The 17,388-nt window shown below is 38.2% G+C and overlaps 1 protein-coding gene across 3 annotated transcripts in view; it reads right to left on the bottom strand.

Moving 5' to 3' along the window:
- Positions 1-17,388, bottom strand: part of DEPDC1B (DEP domain containing 1B) — a 127,970-nt gene that overhangs the window by 50,102 nt on the left and 60,480 nt on the right. For all 3 annotated transcript variants that reach the window (XM_003782740.2, XM_012811456.1, XM_012811457.1), the window contains 4 exons: positions 13,581-13,716; positions 9,003-9,130; positions 7,298-7,428; positions 4,813-4,860 (listed from right to left, as the gene is read on the bottom strand). In XM_003782740.2, the coding sequence (XP_003782788.1) occupies positions 4,813-4,860; positions 7,298-7,428; positions 9,003-9,130; positions 13,581-13,716 (443 nt within the window). The remainder of the gene's footprint in view (positions 1-4,812; positions 4,861-7,297; positions 7,429-9,002; positions 9,131-13,580; positions 13,717-17,388) is intronic.

Genomic DNA, 17,388 nt, shown 5'->3' with positions numbered 1-17,388 from the left:
AGATCCTGGGATAAAACCCACTTGGTCGTGGTGTATGATTTGTTTGATGTGTTGCTGGATTCTGTTGGTTAGGATCTTGTTGAATATTTTCGCATCAATATTCATTAGTGATATCGGTCTAAAATTTTCTTTTCAGAAAAATTTTCATCAGGAAAATTAGCATTAATTAAATGAGGCCTATCTATTTTGCTTACACAATACTTTCTGTCTAAATTGAAATCTATTATAAAATAATCAGGAAAATTAAAGGCTTAACGCATTTTAAAAGACACTCATTTTTTTTTTACAATGTTCTTCTGAAAAGCATTTGTCTTAACTGTAAACAATTATAATTTTCTTTGAAATACTCAGTATTTTCCCAGTCTTGATAAACTTAAGACAACAACTAGCTCATATGTATAATATACTGGTAATAAAGCAATTTTTAAAGTTTTTCATTATTTCATTTTTGCTATATTATAAAACCCTACAGTCACAGTTGAACGAAATAACTTCTGCCTCTAAACTATTATTTCAGACCAATAAAAATTTTAACTTTTTAAATGATACCCTGAAAAGGAGATTTTACATCTTCCCTTGTTAATTTATTCTGATTATAAACTCTCTATCTGATCTCCAACCAATCATCAAAAGACAGTTTACTAATAAATATCATAAAGTTGGAGCAAAAATAAAAATCCCAACACTGCCTGGTCCTTGTTATATCTTATGCCAGCAGCAAGCAAGGCAAAATTCCACTTGCATTTAGGACCAAAGGAGAACAAGACATGTTCTCTACAGAGCTGGCAGCAAATGCCCCCAACAAACATTGCCAACTTGAGAGACTTAACTGGAGCCTTGAGGAAAATGGCAAGGGGTCCCATGAGGAAGAATTTCACTGGGCTTCCCCATTTCCATTACAGCATGAAGAAAGGAGTGGCACTGCACTGGCCAGTCTGGGGCCAGCAGAAAACTAAACAACTGCACCCAAATAGACCTGTACCCCCAAGAGAACAGAGCAACAGCCAAGATAAATGAAAGAAAATTCTTCCTACAGAGTTGCTATAACTAAAGAAAGAGGATCAAGCTGAAATAGACAGTAAAACATTCTGGGCCTTCACATTTCAAGGCCACCGAGACGTTATCAAATGCCCTGATTTGTTCTCTTTTAAATTCTCTCACCGTTCAATATTCTTTCCTTATAAAATAACTTATTTTGGCCAAAATCATGAAAATTGCAAAATATCTATGTGTGGTATCACATGAACCCAGCAGCAAATGCAGGCGCCACGTTGCTTGTTTCCTTCCCTTACACATGCTAAGCTTAGTCTATACAAAGAGTTAAGTTGGTGAGTCTCAGAAAGCAACACATTGCCTAGAATTACTCCCTCCATGGTATGTGGTTCATTCTAAGTAGTTGTACTCCTTTGTGAATATTTCATCATTCTCGTCAAAAATATGCAAAAACCAAAAAAAGGTTTCTCTAAAAAACCAGTGCATAGTGAGTCCTATGAGAGGAAACCGTATTTTTAAAATCTTTTCTTTCTTAGGCATCTTGAACTTTTAAGAATTTTTTTAATCTAGTTTATAATTGTTACTCCTGACAAATTTGGGAAAAAGAAAAGCTTTGACTTTTTTGTATCCATTTTTGACTGAATTCTTATGATACACGCACAAAGAAGAAAAACACAGTTAACCTAGTTTTGCATATATTTAGCCAGCATTGGAGCTGGCCAAAAACAAAAGTATCAGGCCCACATGCACGTGGTCTATGATAAAAGCAGGTGAGTCCAAAGGGAAAGAGGTGAGCAACAGACTAACAGAAAAGGAGGCAGCAGGCCTTCAAAGTATCATATCAGGCTCGGCACCTGTGGCTCAAGCGGCTAAGGCACCAGCCATATACACCTAAGGTGGTGGGTTCGAATCCCCAGCCCAGGCCCACCAAACAACAATGATGGCTGCAACCAAAAAATGGCCAGGCGCTGTGGCGGGCGCCTGTAGTCCCAGCTACTTGGGAGGCGGAGGCAGGAGACTCGCTTGAGCCCAGGAGTTGGAGGTTGCTGTGAGCGTGATGCCATGGCACTCTACCCAGGGGGATAGCTTGAGGCTCTGTCTCAAAAAAAAAAAAAAAAAAAAGTATCATATCGGCTTGGCGCCTGTGGCTCAAGTGGCTAAAGCACCAACCACATACACCTAAGGTGGTGGGTTCAAATCTAGCCCTTGCCCACCAAAACAACAATGACAGCTGCAACCAAAAAAATAGCCGGGCATTGTGGCAGGCGCCTGTGGTCCCAGCTACTTGGGGGGCAGAGGCTGGAGACTCACTTGAGCCCAGGAGTTGGAGGTTGCTGTGAGCTGTGATGCCACAGCACTCTACCCAGGGGGATAGCTTGAGGTTCTGTCAACAACAACAACAAAAAAAAAGTATCATATCATCCATCAGCCAATCCTTTTGCTCCCTTTCAGATGACTGTAATGGGAATCTGTACTTACTAAGGATAAGAAGGACAAGAAACGGATCATGACTCCTTGGACTCAAAGTAGACTTTGAGGGTCAATGAGAATTTTGAAACACTTAGTGATTTTATAAAGCAATTTGAAAGGCTGACCTTGCCTTTTGGCTACCTTAATTCTTTGACATATAAACAAACATTTTACAGATGTGCCAACCATCCATAAATCATTGCACTTGATACATGCAACACATGTTCCCTGTTCCCAACGTTTGCCACCTGCTGTAACACCACCTCACACCCATGGAGATCGTTACTAAGCCACTCCTCATATCTATCCTCTCCACGGTAAGTAGTCAGAGTTGTTCTAACCTTTCTGAGGCTTTAGATGTACATCTTGCTTGAGGGAAAATTATACTCTCCACGACATTTCAGTCATCACTGAAATTCAGCACCATAAACACACCTTAATATACACTTTCTAACATATTATACATAGGTTGGTTATACTGGCCGATCAACTTCCAAATCATTGGTTTGCCAAGAATTCAGAAATGGATAATTTAACTTTCCATTTATACTTTCTATCTCATCATTGCCAAATGCATAATTTAAATTTAGTTTACTTCAAATGATCTAACAAAAAATAAAAAGCCCTTTCGCAAGTTAAAACCACAGTGCTCTACAAGTTCTAAAATATTAATCAAAAAAACAATGAAATGTTTAATAGTTAAACCTAGAGAACTTTGGACTTCACACAAACTAATGTTACTACTATTCATATTCAGAATGGTAGTACTTAATGATATCATTCATATTCAGGATGATATTCAAAATAATAAAATCATTTTTCAAATATTACCACTAAAATTACCTACATTGAGCTAAACATTTATTTTAGTTTCATTCTATAATCAAACAAAACTAACTCCAGGCCAGGCACAGTGGCTCACAGCTGTAATCTTAACACTCTGAGAGGCTGAGGCATGAGGATCACTTGAGCTCAATAATTTGAGATTAGCTTAAGCAAGAGTGAGTCCCCTTCTCTAAAACATAGAAGAAATTAGCCACACCTTGTGGTGAGCACCTGTAGTCCCAGCTACATGGCAGGTTGAGGCAGGAAGATCACTTGAACCCAGGGGTTTGAGGTTGCTGTGAGCTAGGCTAATGTCATGGCACTCTACCCTAGGGCAACAGATCATTCTGTCTCAGAAAAAAATAAAATAAAAATAATTTCAAGGAAATTTATATCAACCTCTATACATTCTAGTCCTATTCAAAAGAAAACTACTTTTCCGAAGTATCTGTGAGACTCAACGCCCTCTAAACCACGTATTACCAATATCAGTCAGCCAAAATAACTAGAACTTTTCTCATTAAAATCATTTGTTTCAGTTAAACCATTAACATTAGAATCTCTTCTATGGATTAAGCCTTCTGAAAATCCCCAGGAAAAAACTCTTCCTTCTCAGAGTCTATGATATTCAGTGAAATTCAAACCATTTGTCTATGAAACAAATTTCATATCCCTCTGAAAATCTTCACAGATACCACCTGGGGCCAGGCCCTCTCATCTCACACCCACATTACTGAAATAGTTGTTGTTTCTCTGCATTCAAGTTCTTCTTCTTCTAAGCCAGCAGTTCTCAACCTGTGGGTCATGACCACTTTGAGGATCAAACGACCCTTTCACAGGAGTCACCTAAGACCATCCTGCATATCAGATATTTACATTACAATTCATAACAGTAGCAAAATTAGTTATGAAGTAGCAACAAAAATAAGGGGTCACCACAACATGAGGAACTGTATTAAAGGGTCGCAGCATTAGGAAGGTTGAGAACCACTGTTCTAAGCCATCCTACATATCAATTAGATCACTCTTCTAAAAAAATTTCTCTCCCACTTAAAATACTGCCTTATAAAAAGCCAATAATAGATAGGATAGGCTGATCAAAACTGATGATGTAAATACAGTAGATATTTGGGAATACATGGCTTAGGAATACAAATATAAGTTTTAGGAATAAAAACTTACAGACAATTATCAGGTAGCTATCTGTCATAATATTACATATAATATTTAACTAATTTCTTTCTTTTGTGTGATGAAACAATTAGAAGTCATGTGAATTTTATGGGTTGTGTGATTATATCTGCCATAAAGTGTTAAGCACCAAATCCCTTTAAAACTGTTCTATAATTCAGCTCTTTCATTATTAAGTCACAAATTCATCTCTAAAAGCACAGTAGTCCCAAAAGAATTAACTGCCACTCTCACAGGTGTCAAATCAATGTTCAGGCCATCAAACAATTTTTTTCTAACTCAGGGCACTAATTTCTCTTAATTTCACAAAACCAGAAGATAATTAGTACTTACAATTTGCCAAACACTTCATAGCTGACAGTACCCAATGAGGAAGTTCTTCTGCAGGAAAAACAAAAATAAAAAGAAGATATTTTATTCAATTCCACATAACACAAGAAATTATATACATGCTTGGTATCATAAGAATGGATTTCCTGCCCAAGTAATATGAAACATATCTGCTAATCATAAATCATCAATTTATGTGTCAGAATGTTTAAAAGATGAAAATCTTTCTTTAGTACTGATATAAATCTTGCCTACAAATTTTTCTTAGGACAAGATACACCTTTTAAATATTTAGTAAAAAGGAAAAAAATTGATGTGTTTTTTCAAATAAACCAAAACACAAACCGCTTATCCTAAGAATGACAGAAGGGGCTCGGCGCCCGTGGCTCAAGTGACTAAGGCGCCAGCCACATACACCGAAGGTGGCAGGTTCGAATCCAGCCCGGGCCGCCAAACAACAATGACGGCTGCAACCAAAATATAGCCAGGCGTTGTGGTGGGCACCTGTGGTCCCAGCTACTTGGGAGGCTGAGACAGGAGACTCACTTGAGCCCAGGAGTGGGAGGTTGCTGTGAGCTGTGATGCCACAGCACTCTATCCAGGGGGAAAGCTTGAGTCTCTGTCTCAAAAAAAAAAAAAAGAATGACAGAAGGAAAAGAAAAAACAGAAAAGGCAAAAATATTAGTAACAAAAGCATGTATAAAACAAGTTCACCAAACACCTCCCTCTAAAAATGGTAAATTCTATAGGTCCAATATAAGTATCATTTTATAGGTTTCCATTTTCGAAATGCTTTAGGTCACTGACATAATATTAGGCTACTATTTTTAGGACAGCCCTAAAATAATAATAGTAAAATAACACTGCTGCAAAAAATCCCAGCTGAACCACTGGTACAGAATCTCTTCCTTCCTGGCCCTGCCATAGACATCTGAAGAAACAGGCCGGCATTCAGGCTTCTACTTCATTTTCTTTACTTTCTGTAAGCCTGGGAAGATACTTATTGAATTGAGTTAGAGCTAATGAGCATGAGCCTTACAAAATGCTCTCTTCCTTCTGAAGACTGACCTTACTTAATAAAATGAAAGATAAAAGATCATCTGACAACAAAATGTATTAATTTGCTATATGCAGAGAATTTAAAAGATTTTAGATGTATTTAAGAAGCCTATACCTCGGCTCGGCACCTATAGCTCAACCGGCTAAGGCGCCAGCCACGTACACCTAAGGTGGCGGGTTCGAATCCCCAGCCCAGACCCGCCAAAACAACAATGACGGCTGCAACCAAAAAATAGCCGGGCGTTGTGGCAGGCACCTATGGTCCCAGCTACTTGGGAGGCGGAGGCAGGAGACTCACTTGAGCCCAGGAGTTGGAGGTTGCTGTGAGCTGTAATGCCACGGCACTCTACCCAGGGGGACAGCTTGAGGCTCTGTCTCAAAAAAAAAAAAAGAAGCCTATACCTCCCTCATTCTAGAAACTTAATTTTATATGCTCAGATTAACTTCACAACTCATAGAGTCACCACAAATCCATTTCTGTCTCCCTTTGTCCTCCATTCCTGATATAGGGACTAGAAAAAGAACCCCATAACCTTCCTCCCCTCTCACAACTGCTCAGGCTCCTTCTGATATATTCTGTCTGCTGCCCAGGAACCTGCAGCCCTAAATGTAATATTTTATAAAAACCCAAAAGGTGTTATACCATCTTCCCATGTTCAAAAGTCATTTCATTTCCAGCCAATTCCCACCATCACAAGCTTGAACTAAAGGAAGAATATATCAAAGAGCCCACCCAATTCTGATCCAGCCCTTATCCATAGAAGTTTTAAAATCAGTATGGGAATTGTGGCCTACTACAGGTACCAGGACCATATTTTTACAAATAAAAAACCAGGTTGGGTAGCTGCTGATGCCTTTTTTCCCCCTGAATTTATAGACTGGCCTGGAAGAAAAGGCATACAAAATTGCCCAGGCCAAAACTGCAAAGAAAAAAAAAGAAAAGGCATACAAAATTAAAGGACCTCCAAAATTTAAAGAGCTCCCCCTTATTAAAAAGAAAAACAATATAAACATTATCCTAGAAAATCCAACACAAAAGAAACCCTAACAAAAAGATCAGAGAGAACCCTAAATGCAGTGAGGCTCCCGGCCCACCTGCAAACTGACTCAAGCTCTCAGATCTCAAACATGCTCACTTTTCAGAGATTTTCCTGGGGACAATATGGAACCAGGGGTAGCTTAATGCCATGAGTAGCTAAGACAGCCAGCCTCTGGGTAGACTGTGCTAAAGTTCCTGGATACTAATCTTTTCTATGACATTTCCTTAATCTAAACAATTAGTTACAAGGTATGTGGAAGGGAGAGAAAGATATATGTAATGAAGAAACAAACTTATTTAGGGTTTAGGGAAGGGTCAAATAGGAGCTGATGGACCTGAGCAGCCAATGTGTTGGGTCAACTGGGAACAAAACAGTATTTATGCACTTACTTGACTTGTCATCAAGGATAACGACTCCCTGCTTGCTAACACTATATACATTATGGATGATGAACTTGGAGTTGACAAGTTTGATGTCTAAAACTTCTTCTAAGGAATCTAAGCCAAGGATTTTCTGTAAGCTAAAAAGATAAATAAATTGGTTAGTTTTTTTAAAAAAGTATTACTTACCAAAAAACTAACACTCTAAAAGATCAACCTTTAAAATGTATTGTTTTCATATACCTTTCACAATCTTTGTGGGACAAAAAGGGTAGAAATTGGGTATGATAAACTTAAAAAATATCCTTTTGCATTAGCATATTGCTTCACTGATTTAATAATATAGCAATTTATACACTAAAGTAATTTTATAAATAGAACTATTTTTTTTAAAGACAGAGTCTCATTTTGTCACCCCTGATAGAATGTAATGGCGTCATAGCTCACAGCAACCTCAAACCCTAGGGCTCAAGAGATCCTCTTGCCTCAACCTCCCGAGGAGCTGGTACTACAGGTGCTTGCCACAAGTCCAGCTATTTTTAGAGATGGGGGTCTCACTCTTGATCAGGCTGGTCTCGAACTTCTGAGCTCATTCAAGCAATCTACCTGCTTCAGCCTCCCAGAGTGCTAGGATTATAGGGGTGAGCCACCATGCCTGGCCATAAATAAAACTATTATAAAAACAAAAACTAGCTTATCCTATGGTAAAAAACTCCTATTACTATATGAGAAAAAGCAAATTCGCTGGCTTTTTGAATTTTGAAATTCAAAGGTGCCAGCCACATACACCTGAGCTGGTAGGTTCGAATCCAGCCTAGGCCCACCAAACAACAATGACGGCTGCAACCAAAACATAGCCAGATACTGTGGCAGGCACCTGTAGTCCCAGCTACTTGGAAGGCAAAGGCAGGAGAATTGCTCGAGCCCAGGAGTTGAAGGTTACTGTGAGCTGTGATGCCATGGGGCATTCTACCCAGGGTGACAGCTTGAGGCACTGTGTCAAAAAAAAAAAAAGAAGCAAATTTGCTATAACACTGTCACCTTAATTATATCTACAGTACATCAAATATCCAGGAGACCAAATTTTCCATTATGTTTGTTTGTTTGCAGTTTTTTGGCCAGGGCCAGACTTGATCCCACCACTCCGGGTATATGGGGCTGGTACCGTACTTCTTGGGCCACAGGCACCACTCCCTGGGGGTTTTTTGTTATTTTTTTTTTTTTTAAGACAGAGTCTCACTATGTCGCCCTCGGTAGAGTGCTATGGCGTCACAGCTTATAGCAACCTCAAACTCTCGGGCTTACGCGATTCTCTTGCCTCAGCCTCCCACAATGCCCAGCTATCTTTTTGTTATATAGTTGTCATTATTGTTTACCAGGCCTGGGCCGGGTTCAAACCTGCCAGCCCCAGTGTATGTGGCCGGTACCCTAACCACTGAGCTACAGGTGCCGAGCCCATTATGTGTTTTATCAAACTTAAGATTTCAGTATTACTTGGAAGTATAAGAACTTTTGAATTCCTATTTTTAACTATTATATAAATGGTAATAGAAAATCCCCAGAATTCAGTTGAATTACGTTTGCTAAGCACAGCTGCAAATAATGCAAAGTTGAGATTTTCATATGTAATTTCAGAAAATTAAATATACAGTGGTAAAGAAACAAAATAGAAAAAAACTTGCTAAAATGCCTCATTAATATCCAATTCACATACTATGATAAGGTCATAGACTTCCATATCTCTTCCACATGGGCCTCTGTCAGCTGTCTGCGGTGGACGAGCCGGCAAGCTGGCACCTCGCCAATAGCAATGCTGTGACGCTTGTACCACATCTCAGAATTCTAATGGAGAACGGAGGAGGGAGGGAAAGAGAGGCGGGAGAGAGAACATTCAGTATAAAGTGGTATGATTTTTATGAGAAAAGTTTCGGATTTGGTTATTTGTAATTTGATTTAAAATAATTAAAAATAAAAATTTTCTTTACACGGACTTCAGAGAAGAATGACTCTTAAGATTATGTCATAGTATAGATGAATATTCATGAATTACAAAAGAGCTATGGCAATAAGCGTGACATTTACTAATTAACTTTTCTTGTAGGAGTTCCAACTAATCAGTAAAGCAGCAGTGAAATAAAATTTTAATTCAAAATTCAATCAAGGGATACCTATCCAAATTCACACACTATCCAAAACTGAGTAATTGTTTAAAATAAAATTAAAATATATTACTTTCAAGAATTCTCTATTTTTTTCATAAGCAAATATCAAGTTAAGTATAACATGGGGAAGCAGCCCATAGACCTAGATGTCCACAAAAGGCAGGAAGAATAGGAGCTTTACAAGCACAGTTGAAGATGTTGGTTGTAAAGGAATGGACCCCTGTCTACAAAGGAGAAAAACTAAAGAATACAGAAGGTTAGTAATTTGCCCAAACCATGCAAGTTTACCTCCTCAATATTCTCAGTACCTTGTTTCTCACTTTTAAGCTATAAGACTTAGGTCATAACACTTCCTTCGGGTAATCGCCAAGAATTTTAACCTTTAAAAGGTGAAACCTGTAAGTCATTTATAAAACTTTCTATAATAGCTTTCTGCAAAAGTAACATTATAGAAAAAGCTTATTAATTTCGAAAAAGGAGCTAGATTGTTTTTTATTTGGTTTTTGGTTTTGCTTTTGTTTTTGAAAAGGTACTGAATTATAAAAGAAATTCAAAGACTACATGATTTGTGAATGTCTAAATATCTGAATTTTTTTTTGAATGCAGGCATGCATTTGGCTAGCAAATTCACTTCAAAACCTTATCCTAAAACAACACTCATGAATATATTCAGATGTTTATCTATAAAGGTACTGCTTACTAGATTGTTTATATATTAAAAACTAGAAACACCATACATAGTTAAGAGTAAAGAGCTGGACAAATACACTGTTTCCATATTAGATGACACGGATACTGTAAACATTGACTATTCACTAACATGACAAAATGAGCATAACACTCTATTTCTAAGTGAAGAAAGGCTACAAAACAGGTCTTCATGGTATCATTTTTGTGTTAAAAATACACATGGAAGTAGGGATGCACACTAAAATGTTAATAATATTTCTCTCTGGATGGTATTACAGATAATTTATGAAATATTTTCTTTTTCTACCTATAAACAATCACATGAAATAAATATAGCAACAGTACTTAACAGTTACTAGGTACCTGAGTACCAGGCACTATTCTAAGCACTTTCAAGTATGAACTCATCTTGATCCTCACAACAACCCTCCTTTAGAGGATATACTATTGTCCCAGAAAACTGAAACACAAACACAGAGAAACAAGTTCAAAAAGTTGTCCAAATAACTGGACAAGCCAAAATTCAACCCAGAGCCCCACGCTTACCCTTCACATTATACTGGCCCCTGAGCAAACACAACAAATAATTTTATTCATTCTATTTTATTTTATACAGTGGCTAGCCAAAAGAGAAGACAGGACAAAAACAAAAAACAACAAGAAAACTGAAGGTAAAGACACAAAGAATGTAATATACAAAACATGAATGAAGAGCTCGTGTTTCTTAAGAAAGATGAAGGGTTTGTTTATCGACTAACCTCATCATTCCAAAAACTACATCAAGGCCCCATGAGGAAAACACATCCTGCCCTGCCATTCTTCCTTTAGACAATCTTTAACAAGCAGCAGTCCAAGCCTTAGTGGGAATATGGATAACAACTAGGGAGCTCCAACTTCTACCACTTCATTTAAGGGGAAAGAAAGGATAAGAAAAAGCAAGACAAAAATTATTTTTAAAAAAAAATATGGATGCAGATGGCCAGAGAAGAGACCTAATGATAAGGTTTGGGGGGAGGAGGATAAAGAGGCATTAAAGAGTCAGGGACTGTGGCATATCACACCTCAAGGCTCCTGAAACTTTTATAATTCAGAACAGAAATTGTTATCATTGGTGCAAAGTCCTGAAGAGTGGATTAAAATAGGCTAATAAACGCTTGGTCTTCCCAATGGTATCATCATGAACATTTGAACTTCACAGAAGTAAATAGAATATGAAAAGGAAGTCTTTATATCAATGACAAAAAAAAACAATTTAATTACCATCAAATTTAATATGGGGTTTTATCTCTTTCATATAAACAATATGGATGACCATATAATAAAAAAAAAACCTACTGAATAACTGCTCTATATATGGAGTCACATTAGGTGTTAAGTACAAATGTCCAAAGAAATGTATCTCATTTCACGGAGCTTATACTTAAATTGTCTCTAGGATAAGAACTATCAACAAGATGTTAAGTATTCATCATTACAAATAAATTAAATAATCCTCAAGTACTATTTGTGCTCACTCTTTCAGAATATTGTCACTTCATTTTCTAATACAGTACTCCCCCTTCATCTGAACTTCTGCTTTTATTTTTTTTTTTTCCTTTTGGAGACAAGAGTCTCAGTTTGTCACCCTTGATAGAGTGTCATGGCATCACAGCTCACAGCAACCTCAAATTCTTGGGCTTAAGCAATTCTCTTGTCTCAGCCTCCTCAGTAGGTGGGACTACAGGCGTCCACCACAACACCCAGCTATTTTTAGAGATGAAGTCTCTCTCTGGCTCAAGCTGGTCTCAAACCTTTGAGCTCTGGCAATCCATCCATTGTGGCTTCCCAGCGTGCTAGGATTACAGGTGAACTTTTGCTTTCCAGGGTTATAGTTACCCCTAGTCAACCACAGTCTAAACATATTAAATGGAAAATTATGGAAATAGATCATTCAAAAATTTTAAATTGTGTGCCATTCTGAGAACCATGATGAAATCTCGTGCCCAGTGCCCTCTACCCACACCAAATCCACACTATTCATGCTCCCTGACCATAAGTATCACTATTCATGCTCCAGACCGTCAGTATCACAGTGCTTTTGTTGAATAAAGTAACAAAATATTTTACTTAATAATGGCTTAAAGAACAAGACTAACAATGCTGGCAATTCAGACATGCCAAAGAGGCAATCAAGTCCTTCCTTCAAAAAGGTAAAAGTTCTTCACTTCTAGTAAGGAAAGAAAAGAATCCTATGGAGAGATTGTGAAGATCCATGGTAAAAGTGAATCCTCTATCTGTGCAATTGTGGGGAAGGGAAAAGATTTCATGACAGTTTTGCTGTCATACCTCAAACGGCAAAAATTATGATCATAGTGCATGATAAGTGCTGAGTTAAGACAGAAAAGGCATAACATTTATAAGGGGAAAACACGAAAGGAAATGTTTTCTGATTGATGGCAATTGGGTTTGATACCACCCGCAGTTTCAGACATCCACTGGGGACGGTGGAACATATGCCCTCATCCACAGAAGGACAACTATAGTCTGTCTTGCATGGCACACTTCACTGGTCTGTAAGCTCTTTGACAACAAAATCTGTGACACACACCATCGTGTCTATAGACCCTAATACAACACATGGCATACAGGAGACAGTCAATAAATCTCCATTGAGTGAATGAAGCTATCAATTCCAAATCTGACCTCTCCTCCAAGTTCCAGGGCCCTTATTATATACTTACCTTTAACATGACTCATTGTTACCATCAAATAAATTAATATTTTAATCCAAATTCATCACGATCCCTGACAATCTATACAAACCCCTCTGGAGTCCTCCTTTCTATCACTAGTGTCACTCCGGTCTTTGAACTACCTCTGATAAAGCCTAAACTTCTTAACTGTTCTCTCCAAACTGAGATATACACAATCTCCTTAGGAAAAAAATTTTCTTAAAGTTAACGTTTTATCTTCAATATTCATTTTAAAAATGAATTGTTATATCTTGAACATGTATAAACACTTTTTCTCATCTTTATTCCCTAGACAACTACTTACATAGCATTTATATTGAATTAGATATTATAAGGGAGGATTATAATATGGGAGGATGAATGGAGGTTATAGACAAATACTACACCACTTTCCACCAGGATCTTGAGCATACAGAGTTTGGTATCCACAGAGCAGGGTTGAGGGGTGGTAGATGGGGGTCCTGGAACTAATGCCCCACAGATACCAAAAGATGACTATATGCCAATAAGCAAGAGTGAAAAAATGTGAAGGCCTATCTTTCTTTCTTACTTGTCTCTCAGCTTTCGGAAGGTATGATATTATTTTAAAGTACTTTGAGATTAATGTTCTTAAAAACGAACAGAAAAAACATGGACCAAGAATGGGGGTTCACAGATGATTTCACCCTGCTGCCAGGGCCTCCTCCATCCTTCAGCCTCGGCACTTACCATTACAACTGGCTTCACGGGGATGTTCTCTTGTGACGTGCCTGGTGGGGGATCATTCCATTCTGGAAACTTAATAACCTCCTTTTGGTACAGAGGCTTCTTTGGATATGGTTTCAAGGGTGAGGAAGGTGGAAATCTAAAAACCAAGAAGAAATTCTCTATTATTGGAGTGAGAGACTTGATATTTTAACTTCTTATATCTTTGAAAATTTATATACAATAATTACAAACTTCAAATATAATAAATACACTCATACGTAATCAAATTATTTCACACAACTGATTGTACCCAACATTAACATGATTTTCCTTTTAATGTTCCTTATGCCTATTAAATAACATTTATGGAGAAAAATAAGAATTAAATATATGAAACATTTTTAAAATAACAAAACTTATTCTCTTATTTGATTTTCATGCTTAAAGATGTTCTTAACAGGCTACTAGGCTAAGCCATCTTTATTGCTTCATAAATCCAGCTAAAATTTACAGATGGTATGTTGCATACAGAAATTATTGATAAAGAAATCTTCAGTAATACTTGCTAGTAAGAAAGACTATATTAACACAAAAATCTTCTGGGGTAATATTCACTTTGATAACTATTTCTAAGAAAAATTAATCCTCCTTCCCTTGAATATTCAATGCTTAACAATGAGACTGAAACTTCAGTCTAGAAATCTATCTTAGAAGGCTCTAGAAAGCTGCCCATGTCCTCATTCTGTTTTTCTATACTCTTTACTGTTCTCAGCCTTCCTGTGTATTCCCAGCATCACTCCTTTGACTAACACATAGAAGGCCAGGAAAGTTCTAACTCTCTTTGAACTGGTCTACATCATACATGATAAATAACAGAAGGGTAATTAAATACATACTTTTATCAGAGAATCTTTTTCAGTAAGCTTGCTACAAAACAATATATCGAATTCCCCTTCATTATAAATGCAATGTTAAGAGTTCTACCTAGTTCTTAATGTTGACGTAGAAGTCAGCTGGATGTTGTCTTTTATTTTGACTTTTTATTTATTCAAGCCAAAATAAAGGGTTAGCCTTAAAACCTAGTCCAAGATATCCATAGAAATGACTAAATATCTTATCTTAAGGCAAATGTAGAAACAAATTTTTATATGTCTACAGTTTTCAAGGAAAGTTTGTATCCAGGTAATCAGGAGAATCACAAGTATGAATACTATGACAAGATTACAGAAGGGCTTAGCTGTGGCTCAAGTGGCTAAGGCGCCAGCCACATACACTTGAGCTGGCGGGTTCGAATCCAGCACGTGCCCGCCAAACAACAATGATGGCTGTAACCAAAAAATAGCCGGGCATTGTGGCAGGCGCCTGTAGTCCCAGCTACTTGGGAGGCTGAGGCCGGAAAATCGCTTGAGCCCACGAGTTTGAGGTTACTGTGAGCTGTAGATGCCACAGCACACTACCCAGGGCAACAGCTTGAGGCTCTGTCTCAAAAAAAAAAAAAAAAAAAAAAAGACCACTAAAGGAAACCAGAATGTCACCTCAAAACATGTCTCTTTGACATAAATAATTTTTGTGAGCTACAAGGCATTATGAAGCAGATGGAGAAAAACTCTCCACCTTTCTTCTGTTTACCTAAAAGCAGGGCAGAATTACAAAGATAAAATTCTCCTTTATAATCTTTATCCCTTTATCAGCTTAGAGACGGAACCCAAGGAATCTGAGCAGGCTTTACTCATTCGTTTCCCTATTAATTTACCTTCCCATATTTTCAGACCTTTGGAAGTCCATCTAAAACTTATTGCTCTTGCTGAAGACCTCCTATAAGCTGGGACTCCAAGCCACTGTTCTGAGTTGCTTTTGTCCCATCTGGTGCACCCTGCACACACTAGCAAACTTGCCTGTTTTCCTCTTGTTGATCTTTTGTTGTAAGAGTATGTCAGGAGGCACAGCAAGATGGTGGACTAGAAACAGCTCCTTTGCAGCTGTGCATAGTGAGATGTGGGAGAAAAGACTCCAGGCACATCTGGACTGTGGGCTCTGCCCAGAAGCATCCCTTGCGGCCTCAGAGAGGCAGAAGGACCCCAAAAGGAGGTTGGAAGCAGAAGAAAACCAGCACAAGGGTGAGCCAGCAGAGGATGGCTAGTTAGGCAGTGGCATCAGCAGTAGTTTTCAGACAAAGAAGGCCTGGCTGCAGAGTTTTTGTTTTTGTTTTTGTTTTTTCTTGAACGTGGGCACTTGGGTGAGTTACCTTGGGAGAGCTTAGGCAGGCCAGCGAGTGCTCTTGAACAACATCCAGGGGCGAGGACTGAGCAGAGCAGAGCTCTCATTGGTTGGCTACAGGCCGGTGCAGCCATTGTAGGAAAGCTGCTTTACAGGGTTGGCCCTCAAGGTCCTAGCGCAAGGCCAGTTCAGGCACACCTGATAAGCTGGGCAGCCACCTGTAGGGAGATTTGAGCTACTCGCTTTCCTGGGAAAGCAATTGCATGGCCAAGGGACATGGTTTGGAAAGGTTGAGGTGTGTTTATTAATATTAAGCAGGCTCACAACCCTGCCGGGACTGAGGGCAAAGAAATCAAGAAGACAGGACCAGGTCTCCTTTGGCAAGACAGAGGCTTCCAGCCTCCTTCTTATACAACTGCATCAGCATCACGATTAGCATCACATGCCTCAGAAGATCACCTGTTGCCCAGGCAATCTACAGCAAGCTATATATCTATTTTTTCCTTTTTTCAAAAAAAATTTTTTCAACTTTTTTCCCCTAGATTTTTTTTTCTCTTATAATTTTTCATTGTTTCCTTCTTCAATAGTAAGGTCTCAAATATTGCTAGTTTTTCTGCTCCCGTTTTTCTTGTTTTTTATTTTACCCCAATTTTATCCCTTAAGGTTGTCCATTAAAAATTAAACACAACCCCAACCCACCACTAATAGCCACTGCTTACTTGCCAACCCCTTCATTCTCTCTAACTACAATGTGAAAATTCTTGGACCTAAGTTCCAAGTTTGGCTCTTTCACAAATTATGTATCCTTTATGAAACTAAAGGTCTCTCTCTCTAAATCACAGTCAAATTTATTCAATTTTCAAATCAAAAAATTAAACTGGATGATCCATAAATTTCTCCCTCAGTTCAAAAATGTTTCTTGTATTCCCATCCCCAGAAACAAGTACTATCTTCCAAAGATCAAAGCAGAATTTCTTAGATGCAAAACTACTATGACTGAACAGATATCAGGGAGGCACTTTTTCCCTCCACACTGAGATAAGATCTTTGCTGTGAGTAACAACTGCACGTGTGCTATTTTCTGAGTAGTCTGAGGACCCTGCCTGAGGTAAAATGCTGAAGAGCTCCCTCCAGTGGGCTACTTTTATTTTGTGCGTTGAAAGTTATCAATTTAATCCTAACGTTTTAATCTTGAAATCTTCTGGGAAGCTGAGATGGTAGGATCATTTGAGCCTAGTAGTTCAAGACCAGCCTAAGCAAAAGCAAGACCCTATCTCTACTAAAAATAGAAAAAGAGAATCCAAAACAAACACATATTCACATTTAGAAACATTTATGACAGAACAGACATTATAGATCAAGCACAAATTGTTCAATAAATGTTCAATTATCCAATTGCTATCCATTTGGAGAAAAATGAAATTGCATCCCTGTGGCAGGATGCCACAATTTTCAAAGGTGTTTATATTTCCAAAGGCTTTTACCCCCCACCCACATGCTCTTCTACAGTGTGACCTGGCCACTATCATATCAAGAGGTAGAGTGCGTTTATCACATCCTTGAGCCTGGGTGAGCCCACTCTAAATGCTTTTATGAAAAGAACATGGCAGAA

This window comes from Otolemur garnettii, unplaced genomic scaffold (genome assembly GCF_000181295.1).
Source record: "Otolemur garnettii isolate 467f Iridium unplaced genomic scaffold, OtoGar3 scaffold00005, whole genome shotgun sequence".
In the NCBI taxonomy this organism is placed as follows: Eukaryota; Metazoa; Chordata; class Mammalia; order Primates; family Galagidae; genus Otolemur; species Otolemur garnettii.
Note: the sequence above shows the minus strand (reverse complement) of the source record. Positions and strands in the feature narration are given on the sequence as shown.